We start from the raw sequence: 15,707 nt of genomic DNA, 5'->3' as shown, positions 1-15,707 counted from the left end.
CAATAAATGCTTCTTCATTTACAAAAAACAAAAAACAAAAAAAACCCTGAATGAATAAGCGAACGAATGAATGCACTACCATTGTGCCACAAATCTCACTCCATTAACAAAATTCCACTCCAATATACATTTTACCTAATGTCCAATTTAAAGTCCTGAGCCTTCTTAAACATACACGAACACGGTTATAGCTACAACTGGCCTCACTTTTATTTTCCCTGTAATGTTGATACATAATCATTTGCCAACCTTCTCCTTTTAGGGCAGTCTTTCATGTAGTGGCCTATTTTTCCACACACACGACAACATCGATCATTGGGAGCCAGTTCTCCATCTGTTAATACTCGGGAATCAAAGAAGTATTCCTAGGGAGAAAATAAAACTTTATTAGGAAAAAAAAAACACCCCACTATGAATTGTGGAATCCAAATGGAAAGATGTAAACATGGTTTTAAAAAAAGGAAATAGGGGAGCCTGGGTGGCGCAGTCGTTAAGCAGTCTGCCTTTGGCTCAGGGCGTGATCCTGGTGTTCTGGGATCGAGTCCCACATCGGGCTCCTCTGCTGGGAGCCTGCTTCTTCCTCTCCCACTCCCCTGCTGTGTTCCCTCTCTCACTGGCTGTCTCTCTGTCACATAAATAAATTTTTAAAAATCTTAAAATAAATAAATAAATAAATATATAAATATATAAATAAAGGAAATAAATGGGGCACCTGGTGGCTCAGTCGGTTAAGCATCTGCCCTCCCAGAGTCCTGGGATCCAGCCCCGTGGAGGGCTCCCTACTCAGCAGGGAGTCTGCTTGTCCCTCTCTCCCTCTGCTGCCCCCCCTGCTTCTGCACACATTCTCTATGTGTGTCAAATAAATTTTTAAAATCTTAAAAAAAAAAAAAAAAAAATTATCATCAGTGGGGCCCCTGGGTGGCTCAGGTGGTTGAGCATCCAGCTCCTGATTTCAGCTCAGGTCATGATCTCAGGAGTTATGGGATCCAGACCCCAGCTGGGCTCCACGCTCAGCGGGGAGTCTGCTTCTCTCCTTCTCCCTTTCCCTCCACTCCTCCCCCTGCTCTCTCTCAAATAAAGAAAAAGAATTATCATCAACAATATCACAGTTGCTAACAGTGCTAACCACTTTACAAATCTACATTATTTCTTCATTCATCTGAGGCATCTTTACATAATAACCCAATAGACAGATACTACTTTCATCCTCATTTATAGATGAGGAAACAGAAGCTCAGAGAGTTCGAGTCATTTGCCCATAGTAAAAAAGCTGGTATGTAAGCAGGATTTAATGCTAAGTTGGTCTGACTACAAATCTCATGCTTTCTGCCTTAGCAAGCTATTTCTAGAAAAGAGTTATTCTCTTTACAAAAGAGCTCCCTGTCAATAAAGCAATCCTCTGGTTTATTTAAAATATGATTGGATTTGCATATAACATTTCAAGAACATATAACATTTATTATATAAAACAGGGTATAGCTAAAGAGCAGGTAGAGAACCAATACAAAGTAAATCATTTTCCCAAGTTTCAGAAGTACCAGGATCATTTTTCCTTTATCCTACCACCAGCGTACTCTTCTAAGTTTTAGCTCAGTTTTGTTTTACACTATCACAAAGACTAGTTTGTCCTAACATTACTCACATCTCTGGAAGGCAAGAGAACATGTCCACTTAGCTAAACTCTTCAAATCTATCTAAAGTCAAAGATAAAAGTATGAGAGACACACATACTAAGATGGCTATCATAAAAAGATAAAGGATGTAAATGAAATGGAACCCACACATACAGTTGGTGGGAATGTAAAATAATACAGCTGCTTTAAAAAACAGTTTAGCAGGACCTCAGAAAGTTAAACATAAATTTGTTAAAAACAGACCGGCAATTCTACCGTTAGGTATATACCCAAAAGAAACATACATCCACACAAAAATTTGTGCAGATATATTCACAGCGCATTACTCGTAAGACTGAAAAAGTAGAAACAACTCAAATGTCCAACAAAAGTGATGAATGGATAAATAAAATCTGATATATTCCATTTAATGGAATACTGTTCAACCATAAAAAGGAATGAAGTGGTGATACATGCTACAACATGAATGAACCCTGAGAACGTTAGCCCAAATGAAAGCAGCCAGTCACAAAAGGCTACATATTTCATGATTCCATTTCTAAGAAATGTCCACATAGGCAAACCTACAGAAATAAAAAACAGATCAGGGGTTTGAGGAATGGGAGAGAAGAGGAATGGGGAATGACTACTAATGGGGACAGGGGCTTCCTTCAGAGAGAAACAAAATGTTCTAAATTAGATTGTGGTGATGGCTGCAGAATCCTGTGAATATACTATAAGCCACTGAATTTACTGCTTACTGTATGTATATTAGTGAATTGTATACATTGTGAATTATATCAATAAAGCTGTTTGTTAAAAAAAGATGAAAGATATAATTTTTCACATTTATTATTGAAGAAACCAATGTAGCTAATTAAAATCTTCATCATCATATTTTCTGTCAAGACAAAATGAAAGCCTTTGTCAACCGAGGAAGCATCCTGAACCTGCTCTCGTTCACCCATCACCTCTAGTTAATCACAAATTGTATCCATTTTATTCCTGAATCTCTCTTTAATCTACTTTTCTCCATTCTACCATCCCAGTTAAGGTGGCCTAGACCTGAGGGTCAGCCAACTTTTCCTGTAAAGAGCCAGAGAGGAAGTATTATAGGTGTTGTGACAAAACTGAAGATATTATGTAGTGCTTACATAATAAGAGAAAGCAAATTTCCACTAAGTTTTTATTGAAGAATTTCAAAATATACTACTAATAATAATTGAGTATAATTTTTTGTAATGTAAGTTTACTAATTAGAAGAAAGGAATTTTTTTTTTTAAGATTTTATTTATTTGACAGGGAGAACAAGAGAGCACAAGCAGGGGGTGCAACAAAGGGAGAGGGAGAAGCAGACTCCCCACTGAGCAGGGAGCCCGATGTGGGGCTTTATGACCCCTGGGATCATAACCTGAGCCAAAAGCAGAGACTTAACCGACTGAGCCACCCAGGTGCCCCTAAAAGAAAGAAATTCTTCTGGGGAGAGACATTTCACTTAACTGAGGCTCAAAATTAGTGTTCTCTATCATTAAAATTGATAGCAAATGTTCATCTGTTAGTGCTAATCTGCAATTACATTTTATGTATTTCATCTTTGAAAATGTTTTTCACAGATGCAAAGATTGAAGATTCAAGGTAAAGAATTAGATCTAGAGTGCAAATGAAGGACTAGCCTCTGATAAAGAAAATGTATCTGTAGATGCAGGCAGATTTATAGGTTTACAGAAAGTTGAAGGAATATCTGATACTATCTTGTCTCATAGGGAAAACCTCTAAGAATGAGAAGGAGAGAGGTGAAAGGTGGGACAAAGTGCAATAGGTACTAAATTTTGAGTACAATAAAATTGAAATTAGTTCTTATCGAATAGGATATACAGGTAAAGAAAGGTATTAAGAATGTCAGATGGTTCTGAGAGTCTAATTTAGGCTGGTAAACATTAATTTATACTTGTATTATATAAATAAAACCACCTAGCTTTAGGACTTCTTTTCATAGTGCTTAGCTGCTGAAGCATAGACAGATGGTAGATAAGGTGAATTCATATAAGGTTGAACATAAAAGGGTGCAAGAGGACAACGGTGCAAAGGAATTTAAAGTATATGCCAGACAGGAGACCAGGAAATCTAAGTTAATGGGAAGAAAAATGAAGACAGAAGATAGCTGATAGAAGATAGCTGACAGAATGAGAGAAAATGGGTCATTATAGTAGAGGACCTAATGATGCAGAAGAATAGTTAAAGAGGGAATATGTGAGTGAATGAAAAAGATGAATGAATAGAAAATATACTTGTCTTCATTTTCATTAGTGTAGGGATGAAACACATCCATTTTGTATGCCTATAAGCCTAGTTAGTACATAGCAGAGAAATTGGTAAAGTAGGAATTCAGGGATGCCTGGGTGGCTCAGTCAGTTAAGCATCTGCGTTCGGCTCAGGTCATAATCCCAGGGTCCTGGGATCAAGCCCCGCATCGGGCTCTCTGCTCAGCAAGGAGTCTGCTTCTCCCTCTGCCTGCCGCTCCCCCTGCTTGTGCTCGCTCTCTCTTTCTCTCTCTGACAAATAAATAAATAAAATCCAAAAACAAACAAATAAATGAACAAAAAAAAACCCAACCAACCAAACAAAAAAAAAAAGTAGGAATTTAATAAATATATGTTTTAAGAATATATTTTACTGTGGAAAGTATAAGCATGAAAGACTTTAAAGGGTATTTTCTACAGTATCAGTTATAACAGTGATATAGTAAAAACAATCTAAATGTCCATCAAAGGAGAGTACTTAAACTAGTATGAACAAGTCATAGAATACTATATATTGACTTTTAAAACAGAAAAAAATAGATCAAAAAATGGTCAGCAGGCTCATAGGCCCCTTCAGATAGGCCTCAAACTGATGTCTGGCTCTTACACCAAATGATATTCAAGACCAAAGACTGATATCTATTAGGACTACTTATACTGAGTTATTAAGAGTTACTAAAATTTTGTATTCATAGACTAAAATTAGCACATTTGCAGTTTACTAAGGATTCTAATGTTCTACTAAAAAATCTTGACAACATGAAACTGCTAGGTTCTTACAGAACATATGCACATATACACACTAATAGTTGGAATTCCCACAATTTTCAGGTAAAATGCTTTATCAGTGTATCAGCAGATTTGTTTTGATCTGGCTGTGCTCTCTTCATTTATTGTTTTTTTAATAGTATGTTAGTAAAATCATTGTTGGATTTTCCTTTTGTTTGACATTTTGTTCTTACACAACTTTTGTGTCATTTCAAATTTTACTATTATTTTCTTTCTCCCATTATAATTATTCTCACCCCTCCCCAAGAGGCAAGACAATAAAAAATGTCAAGAATCAGTGCCACAAGGGAAAAAAACCTGTAGATTTTTCTGCTTTTCTTACCCTACACCCGAAAGAAAGAGTGCAGAAACTGTACTGAACAAGATCAAGAATATCCGTTATGCAATAGTAGAGACACAGTTTCTCTCTTGAGATTGCTTCTCTTGGAAGTTTTTCTCTGTGAAACTTAGACCTCCTCCCATTAGAAAGCAAGCAAAAAACAGAGTGAGACCAAGAGGAATGGGAAATACTATGCCTCCCAGTTCAGGCAAAAGGAATCCTCTCAGTTCCATGCCATCAAATTCAGTTACCAGGGCTACACCAAAATTAGAGCAGAAGCCTCAGCAAGTAAGAAAGTATTTCTTTGGTGTTGTCCTGTTTATATTTTCATCAAGATTTCTAGAGATGGAAGAGGGGCAATGGGCAGCACCTCAAGTTCAAAATTTAAGGATACTGACACTTGACTACCTTCATTCATTCAACAAATGCTTATTTGGTACATCCAATGTGCCATCTTAATAGGTACTGGAGATATGATGGTGAAGAGACATAACAGACTCTTGTCCTCACAGAGCTACAGTCTAATGGGGGAGACAGAATTAAAAAGATACACAAAATTTAGCAAATAGATATCTCATTATGAACTACGATAAGTGCAATAAAAAAAAAATACACGAAGTGTATAATCATCACTTTCCCCTATTTCTAACAACAACTTGGAAATAGGATAAGGCTTCCTATACCACAAAAAAAGCACTTCTGTAAGAAAAAAGATTCAGAATCTAAATATAAACTTACAGCTTCTCTGCCAATGAGTGGATAAAAGGGGGTACCAAAAAGTTTCCTTCCATTGATAAATGCCTTCATGATAAAATTGGTCACTATGGAAAAAAGAAGAAAAAAATAAAAATGCAGACAATGTGTAAAAGCTTTAAAAACAGGCGATTTCTGTATTTAAAACTTACTTTTTCTAGAAACTCCAGCACCAAGGTTATGATTCAAGTCAAAAGGATCTAGAAAAGAAATATTTATTTTTTAATTAAGAATTCTGTTCACTATAACACAAAATATACGTATGAGCCATAAAGTAATACTACATAGAAAGTAATACTATATAACTCGGACCATTCAAGTCAGCAAATTATTCTTCTAAAATTATAGATTAAAAAGGATAGGAACTTGGGGGGAGGGAGAAAAATAACAAAAGGATAGAAACATAAAAATCAAGAGGAAGAATCTTCCAAATCCTAATGTGTTTACAGTGTTCCCTTCAATTTCCTTGCCAAATGAAACTCTGGCTTTTGTTTCCTTTTGTTCCTCAGTTAACATCAGCTAAATGAGAACCTTCAATTGCAATGCATTTGGATGTCCACTGCTTCTCAAAAGTTGTCAACAGCTTTTTCTGCCGAATGCTAATTACATATTCCTTGAAATCAAACTCTTCAGTATAGAAGCGAAGCAGTCCCAACCAAAGCTCTCCTAATGTTTCTGTGTTCTTTCCAAGTGAAGGTAAACGCTTTTTCTATAGGTAAGAAAAAAGAGAGAGAGAGATGTCTATACCTGCTCAAAATATGGACCCCAAATCTAAGTAAAATTATTAAATTATGCAAATCCCAATACATATCAGTGAACATTCTATAACATAAAGACTATGAAAAAATTACCAGTTCTTCTGTTTTATCAAAGAAAAATGCATTCCATCCATCAACCATTCTCTGTGGAATCTGTTTTCCATCAAAGATCTGTAAAAACAATTTTATTACTAGATTTAAAGTCCTCTAATGAAAATGCCTAAGTATCCTCATATCATTTTAGAATGTACCTATAAGAGATACTTCTTTCCAAAAGGAACATGTCAGGATGATATAATTTGATGCCAAGTTATTAATGAATAAAATATATCTGGAAGATCAAAGCTGAGAAAGGATATCTTAAGAGCATGAGACTCTCCAAATGACACATTTAATGTTATCTATTTGGCCTGTCAAAACACATCCAGCCCAAGACTAATGAAGTAAAACAAAAGAGGAAAAAAAAAACAATGAAAATCACATTTTCATCATAGATGTAGAAATACGTAATACCTATTGATTTGTACACCCAAAGGAAATCAATGGAACCACTTGTTTTGGGGAAGGGCTCTAGTACTTTTAATCAGTTATCTGCATCAGATGAGGCTGAAAAGTTCCTGGGTATTGATTTCTTTAAAAAGAAAATTAGGTAGCTTTTCCTGACATCTTGATAAAAACTAAAATCTTCATGATTAATTACAATAATCCATTGTCATGAGTAAAGGGAGGGGGTAATAATGCTACTTTAGTAGAAGAAAAGTATCCCTTAAGATGAGTTATTTAAAAAAGCAAAAAGTTGCAACAAATTCACAGTCACTAGACCTCATTTCTAGTCTCAGTTCTGCCTGGTGGTGATTCTAGACAAGACACTTATCCTCCTAAACCCTTCACTGTTTTCCCAATGAAAATGAAGATTAATTAGGTCAGTTGCTTTCAAATTTCATTCTTCTTTTAAGCTGTAGAATCCTTTCCTAAAACAGAACCTTCCTGGAAGCTTAAAACAGAATCCTAAGTGGGGAAAATATACCCCATTTTCCCCCTATCTCACTTCTCACACATACACTAATGAACCCCTAGAGCTTACCAGAAAATACTTTAAAACCATCAGATAAGGTGGTCCCCATCAACCCTTCCATTTCAGATGGCACAGTGATTTACAAAATTAACATGTCTGGCCCCTCTAATTTCACTCTCAGGTTTAAGTTCCTTGTAAGGCAAAAACTGTAACTTAACACTGGAGCCAAAATTCCTACTACATCAAAGCCTGCTATATAGAGAAAATACTTAATACAAGTTTGTTGAATGAATATATGTGCTCTGGAAGCACTTTGCAAAAAGATCAAGTTTCCAGAAACCTGAGGTAAGAAGTTGTTTTTTTTGTTTGTTTTTTGGGTTTTTTTTTTTTTTTTTGAGAGAGAGAGTGTGTGTGCATGCGAGCACAAAGGAGGAGAGGCAGGGGGAAGAGGGAAAGAAAGACTCTCAAGCAGACTCCCACTGAGCGTGGAATCCAATGCACTGCTCGATCTCACAACCTTAAGATCACGACCTGAGCCGAAATCAAGAGTTGGACACTTAACTGACTGAGATACCCAGGCGCCCCAGTTGCTTTCTATATTTATATGTAACTTAAATACAGTTACCACTTATCTACTATAAATTCTAACACTTCATAAAACAAACAAGGGAGAGCATGGCAATTAGATATTGATACCTACAATAAATCTTGCCCTGAAAAAGGAAATGAAGGTATCAAAGAAACCAAAGTGTGATATTTCACCATTATAGAATATTTTACCCATATAGATACTATTATAGGTCTATGGGAATAATATGGGAATAATATAAGCTACGTCGGTTAGACCTTGATTCTTTTTAATATAATTATTTTTAACTAACAACTATGATCCAAACCCAACTAAGTTGGCTGACAACACAGTGAAAGTGGACCCTAGGGGCCTTGGAAGGTATTTAATCACTGATTTGCCTATTTTTTTTTAAGAGCTCTCATATTTCACATTCTACCTTTCCACTGTTTCAGCCCTTAGAAGGATTAATGTTATCCCCCCTTTTTTCTTACACACACACACACACACACACACACTATTTCTCTTTCCATTTCTCTCTTCACTTTCTCTCAACACCAATCATGCTCTACTCGAGTAGCGAGCTCTACTGAGTCCTCCCTCTAAAACCTCAGGAATAATCGTATTTGTACAAGGAGTGACCCTGTATGTTTTCCATATTTACTTTCGTATTTAATATTTTAGTGTCTGCTGCTATATTTAAACTGCAATATTTAAATTTTTTAGTTGTGGTAAAATACACATAACAAAAATGATTATGATGGTGAATTTTACAAGTGTTCAGTTCAGTGGCATTAAGTACATTCACATTGTTGTGCACCATCATCACCATCCATCCACAGAATTCTTTTCCTCTTGCAAAAATGGAACTGAAACTACTGAACAATAATCTCCCGTTCCTCCTCCTTCTAGCCCCTGAAAACCACCACTCCACTTTCCATCTCTGAGTCTGACCACCCTATATAAGTGAAATCATACAATATTTAGCCTTTAGTGACTGGTTTACTTCACTTAGCATACTGCCCTCAAAATTCACCCATTCAGTTGCAATTTTTAAGCTAATACAAGCTAAGAAAAAACAGAAGTTCATAATATCATGTGTGATTAACACTCCCTAATCCTCTTTTATTATTTTTGCATGAAAATTTATTTTTACTTATGATGATTTTCTAGAATACATCAAAATCATTCTGCTTAGGAAAGCTCCTTTTGACCTAAAGAACTTTGTATTGTTAACCATGAAAAATACACTTAGCAGAGTCTTCCTTATACCCAGTCACTTCACGTCTAGGTTCAATTACAAATGGAGTCAAAGATCAACAGCTTCATTAAACATATCCTTACCCTTAAAAGTTGATCGATGTCAATGACCAATACTTAAATGATGCCAGAGCAATGGACAATGGGGTCCCATATGACAAGCAAAAAAGGCCAGAAGCAAAAATCCATATATCATCAGTTCATATGTATCACAAAGCCCCCCACAATCAGAGCTCATTATGATGGAAAACATTCCATGGACTGTCTCTCATTTCATCAAGCACTGTTAAGCAGATAACGGAAGAGTTCTTGAAGTTGGCTACCACAGTCCTGCCTACATTTTTCCAGTAACAATATTAATACAGCTGCTAATGATAGTAGTAGTAATAATAATAATAAAGCAAGCACCATTTATGAACACCTACTTTAGCACCTACTATATAATTCAAGGGCATTTGATTTCTCTGTTCCTTATATCAATACTGAAATAATACCATTATTATATTATTACTGTTACGAAACTCAGACTAGTGGCAGTCAGGCAGCTTAGTGAAGCCCACAATGTCAGAATTAGGATTCAGACCAGGTATCTCTAGCTCCAAAATCATGCCCCGCTCTTTCGATTATATAGTACTGCCTGAATGGTTCCTCATTCATGGGTAATATAATTACAGAACACAGACAAACCACTATGAAAACAAAATTTGTGTTCCACTTTAGGTAATCATAGTATTCTGTCAAAGTCATAGCAAATCATAGTTAAATGGCTGCTATAATATTCCTGTGTAATAATGCATTTAAGATACCCAAAATTAAGGCCTTAACAACAGTTAGACTAATACAAAGAATGACCTTGGCCTTGTCAGGCCTCATTAATTCATGTTAAATTTTAAATATCCTACTGTATACAACCTTGTTAAAAACTACATCACTCGATACAGATTCAGCAACCTAAAATTTTCTGTCAGGAAAGGATATCTGAAAATTTTTTTTCTTCTCCACTGTTAATTTAAAAGGGGGAATAAATGCTGCTACGAGTACATGGCATTCATTAAAACTTTTTAAAACTTACTAAGGCCATCTGACATCCACCACTTGGCTTACTTATTTTGTAATTTTCTTCTCTGCCGTGACTATTGGTTTGTGTAAAGTCAGAATATCTGATTTACCAAACAATTCTGATGCTTCTCTCTTACCTCAAAACAATCACCTTTCTAAGAAATTAGAACTGGATTCTCCCTAATGCTTGAAAATACACTTTGTGCCAAGAACGATGAAGAATAGATGGATGATTAAGAACTCTTTAAACCTATTTCACAGAGTATAAATTGGCTACAAAAAGGAAATGCATGAATCACCAAATCTGAATGAACAGGAGTATAATGTTCCTTCTGATGTACATTTTTATGCTTAATGCAATTAACATGACCTTACAAAGACGAGGAAGAATTTCCTTAGATTTTCTCTCAACCAAAATTCACAAAGTTGACCAAAGTATACACAAAAATATACCAAAGTCATTGCCAGGCAGGAGGAGGGAGAATACTATGGAGAGAAGAAACCTTCTATTTGCATCTGAGAGACTATAATGTATGAGTTCATGGATGGCTGTAAGACTTTCATAATCATTTGCAGCATTCGAAGACTATGAAATACAAACACGCTACAAAAGATATTCAATAGGTCTGCTTATCTAAAATTCTTTTGGTAGCCTATATTCTCCCGTAATGAATTTTTTTAAAAGATTCATTATGTTATCATATCATTAAGGGAAGAAGAAAACTTAGGATGTCCATGCTGGAAAAATCCTTCATGACCTCATAAACTGATCAAGATCTACTGTGTTTAGATAAATGTTTTCACAAGAAACTCCTGTATAGTTTTCTTAAACACCTACCTCTTGTAGAACTGGGATAACAGGTGGTTTTCTCTGCTGCAGAAAGTACAGCACCATAAGGATATAAGCATATGAAGATAAACTTCCCCTGGAAGCATCTCCAATGTCACATCGCTAAAGAAACATAACAATGATTGAAAATAAAACTTCAGAATTTTATTCGATGCATAAGTACTAATTTGAAATACTATATTTTTAACCCATCAAACTGTCAAATATCTAAAAGTTAAAAAACAAACTATTATGAGGATGGGTAAACAGGCACTCTCATACATTACTGATGACAGTATAAATTAGCATAAAATCTGTGAAGAATAATTTGATAGTATCAAAATTACAAAAGCATATCTCACTTAACCTAGCAATTCTGTTCTAACAATTTATCCTGCAAACACACCAACCACCAAAAAATATGTGAAATAACTAAACAGAAGTTTTAAAAATCACAGCACTGTTTTAACAGCAAAAAAAACAGAAACAACTTAAGACTCCTCAAGAAAGCACAGGTTTTAAGCAACTGATGACTGTCTACACAACTGAACAGGGTGTAGCCATTAAAAAAGAACACGGAAGGAAAAGAAAAAGAACAATGAAGCTCTAGTATACTAATAGGAAGTAATTATCAATACTATTGATCAGTGAGAAAAGCAAAGTACAAAACAATGTTTTTAGTATATTTTTCCCGTTATAAAAAGGGTAGAGGAAATGTATATATTTGCTTATTCTGGTATATTTCCGGGAGGATACAGAGGAACTTTTTTTTTTTTTTTTTTGAGAGAGAGAGAGAATGTTGAAGCAGACTCCATGCTGAGCCCAGAGCCCAACCCGGGCTTGATCCTATGACCACGAGATTATGACCTGAGCCGAAGGCAGACGCCCAACCGCTGTGCCACCCAGGCGCCCCCCTTTTTTTTTTTTGGATACAGAGGAAATTTTAACACCATTTGTCTCTAGCAAGAGGCACTGGTTGGCTAGGAGACAGATGTGGAAGGGAGATTTTCCACCAGACCTTTTGAATTCTGAACCACATGAATAAGTTGGCTATTCCAAACAAAATTTTTAATTAAAAATAAATCCTAAAAGAATCCTCAGAGGCTTCCCCTGAGTAAGACTTTAGCTGATATTATATAAAGGGAGAGGAACGATTTCTCTGACATGAAAGACTTAGTTTCATTAGCACAACTCCACTGAGGTACAGAACCATTATGCTAAAGTTATTCTGTGAGGTGAATCTAGAAAGTAGCCATATCAAATACAATTTGAGGATGTGGCTAAACGCCACTCTTTTCTAAGACAACCTCTGTCCACAAAGACATGTATAGGAATATCTAAACAAGTATGTCTCCCTACTGTGGAAGAGTGGATTTAGCGAAATGAAAATGCAACCAAGTCACTCAACTACTAAGAAGCCTTCCACCACTACATTAAAAAAATTAACTATTTATTGAGCAGCTACCATAAAGCAGGTACACTAAATTGGGGATACAGGTCTCCATCTTCATTGAGTTTACACACTTAGCTAAAAAAAGAAAACAGAATTCAGTATTATAAGTGTTATAATAGGAGAAACACAAGGTTTTACTGGGATTGTTTTGTTTTCTTGGCCAGAAAAATTTATGACTAAATCCAAATCTCAGATTTCCTAACCCAGAGATTCTTAACTAGGATGATATGCCAATTCCCATACCTGGGGCTGAAAATCTTTACTGCACTGAGAAATTTTACTACTGATAATTTACTTAAGTGTTATACATGGGAATAAAGCACATACAGGAAAAAGCTAAGACACGACTCTAAATAATTATAAACTTAAATCATTTACTGTTGAGTGCTTCCTTTAAAGAGCTCAGAAAAACAAAAACTGAGAAGATACTTTTTGTAAGTCTGACATCAGTATATTTCATTTTAACTATCATGAGTATTATAACAAAGGAGATCATCAACTATTTCATAAATACCTTTGCAAACACTTTCATAGTATATCCCAAGTACTGTACTCTAGGATCAATAGCTGCATAAGTAGCTAGCATTCTTGTGTTATGTTGTGCCTGAAAAAAATTACATATTTGAAAGCATTTCAAATTTATTAAAATTAAACTTATAAATCAGATAAAAAGATATAATGCACTCCAAATATAATATATAATTGTAAAACTTAAAATACCTGTAAATGAGTCAAAAACTAATCTTCAATCTGAAGGAAATATCACGATGATTCTTAAAAATATTTTTGTCTTATAATGCTCACATTTGAAACTTTTAAACATAAATGTATAGTCAGTGATTGATAAACTTTTTTTTTTCTATAAACTTTTAAAAGGACAAGTGTAAACATACCTAGGTCTATACAGAAAGAGAAACTTACCAATGTATTATATAAACTGATATCACCTTCTAAACCACTTCGTCTATGTTCAAATTTTACTATAGGCACTTTGGCAGTAGTTATAGGCAAAATGTTTCTTAAACCTGATTTAAAACAAACAAACACAAAAACTTCATTAGGTTAAATAATTTTCATAAAGATAAAAAATATTTTGTTGTTTTAAAGCTGTAACTTAAAATTCATACCTGGATGTCTCTTAAGAATTTTTGCCAGATTTTCAATTATTTCTTTACAGTTTAATTTCTAAAAAACAAAAGAAACAAATAATAAAGTTTGTCTAACTCAATTTGGCCCTGTGCAAATTCACTTTAATGAGGCATTTAATACTAGCATTGAAAATCTCCAGCTACAAGCTACTCAAAGTATGCGGTCTAGAGACCTGCAGTATCGCCATCATCTGGAAACCTCGTGGAAATGCAGAATCTCAGGCCCCACCCCAGTCTACTGAGTCATAATCTACATTTTTAATAAGATTCCCAGGTAATTCACATCCACATTAATGTGTGAGAGGTACAAAGACAGGAGAATAATGTTTTCAAAATGTGAATACATAACTAGAGATGGATCTGGTGAAGGAAAAACAGTATAGTGTTTAAGAATATAGGCTCTGAATTTAGACAAACCTGGATTCAGTCTTCAACTAAGTATTATTAACTAGCTGCGTGACTTTGACCAGATTCTTAACCTCTTGGAGCCTCACACTACTATTCTATAAAATCAAGTTAATTATAAACTCCTGCCCTATCAAGTAGTTGGAAGGATTACATGAGACATGTATGTAAAGCATTCAGCAGCATGCTTGGCACAAAATACACACTTTAAGTCTATCAGCTATTTATTGCCATTATGTTGATGAGGAAAAGTAATCCAATTATTACCAGTACCTACTTCGTCATGAAAATTCTTACCTCTACAAATTTAAATACATTTTTTTTATATCAGAGAAAGCATAGTTGATATGGTATCAATAACCATGATACAAGGAATAGGGAAGATAACGGCATTATAAATTAACTGGATTAAGCTGAATGGTATATACATCAGTGCCCACACTTACTACTAAAATCACTTTTGCGTATCCCCAGCGTGCTCTTTTTAGCTACAAGAGAGCAGAAGTCATTGCAGCTGAACCTGAGGATTTCAAGGGAATCTACAGTTGCTAATTAACACATAATAAAAGATTATTTTTCTCTTTATTATATAAGGATACAATTTATGCTAAATTATAAGTTTCAATTATGCCTCATCTGGAAGAAAATGTATTCTTTTTCATTGCTTCAACTTTCCAATGTGAATGGCACAGATGATATATTACAGACAAACCCTTAGTGATTAGAAATCTGATTATCAAATTTTACACAGAAGGTATCTAAACCCTAACCTCCACCCCTGGATAATATCATTTCCTATTCCCTCAGTTCTTGCTCTTCAAAATGGAGAGGGGCAGCCTCTTTCCAGCAGATGGCACTGAGCAGAATAAAGTTAAGAACTAAAATATTTACAACTTCTCCATTTTTTTTTTAAAGATAAAATGTTAATTAATACCAGAAATAATTTCTTAGGGCCAGAAACACGATCTACCACACATTTGTACTCTGCTATCTTTACTCTGGTTCTAACAATTTAAAAGCCACCTTTTGAAAAAATTTTCAAAAACGCACAGGTACACTATTCTGCTGAATTTTTTTTTTTTTATAGTACAACAGAGGCTATACTGACACCACTACAGATGCCAGAAGCTTGGCCACACCCCAATCTTGCAAGCAGTCCCTGATTTTGAGACATAAATTCCAACAGTTATGTTGGTAAAGGAAGGAGCAACTATAGGGATCCCCTCCTTTCTAGTTGCTGCTAGGAAGACCTGGGATACTTCCCTGTCCAATTAGTCCCTTTCTTTACTGGAGCTTGGACAATCTTGTTTCCACTGCTGATGGTACACGAAGAAAGAAAGCGTAAGTACCCACTCTCACTGCTGAGACTGCTCTGAGGGGGAAGGTCTGCTCCTGGCATCTCACAGTGAAACTCCAGAAGTAGTGGTTAGGTTCTACA

The 15,707-nt window shown here is 35.2% G+C and overlaps 1 protein-coding gene across 11 annotated transcripts in view; it reads right to left on the bottom strand.

Moving 5' to 3' along the window:
* The window catches only part of TUT4 (terminal uridylyl transferase 4), a 123,057-nt gene that overhangs the window by 13,568 nt on the left and 93,782 nt on the right, over positions 1-15,707 (bottom strand). For all 11 annotated transcript variants that reach the window (XM_040627305.1, XM_040627304.1, XM_040627303.1 and 8 more), the window contains 9 exons: positions 13,844-13,901; positions 13,638-13,741; positions 13,231-13,320; positions 11,273-11,386; positions 6,626-6,703; positions 6,306-6,483; positions 5,927-5,974; positions 5,760-5,842; positions 250-365 (listed from right to left, as the gene is read on the bottom strand). In XM_040627305.1, the coding sequence (XP_040483239.1) occupies positions 250-365; positions 5,760-5,842; positions 5,927-5,974; positions 6,306-6,483; positions 6,626-6,703; positions 11,273-11,386; positions 13,231-13,320; positions 13,638-13,741; positions 13,844-13,901 (869 nt within the window). The remainder of the gene's footprint in view (positions 1-249; positions 366-5,759; positions 5,843-5,926; positions 5,975-6,305; positions 6,484-6,625; positions 6,704-11,272; positions 11,387-13,230; positions 13,321-13,637; positions 13,742-13,843; positions 13,902-15,707) is intronic.

The sequence above is a fragment of the Ursus maritimus genome, unplaced genomic scaffold (assembly GCF_017311325.1).
Source record: "Ursus maritimus isolate PB19 unplaced genomic scaffold, ASM1731132v1 scaffold_12, whole genome shotgun sequence".
Classification (NCBI taxonomy): Eukaryota; Metazoa; Chordata; class Mammalia; order Carnivora; family Ursidae; genus Ursus; species Ursus maritimus.
Note: the sequence above shows the minus strand (reverse complement) of the source record. Positions and strands in the feature narration are given on the sequence as shown.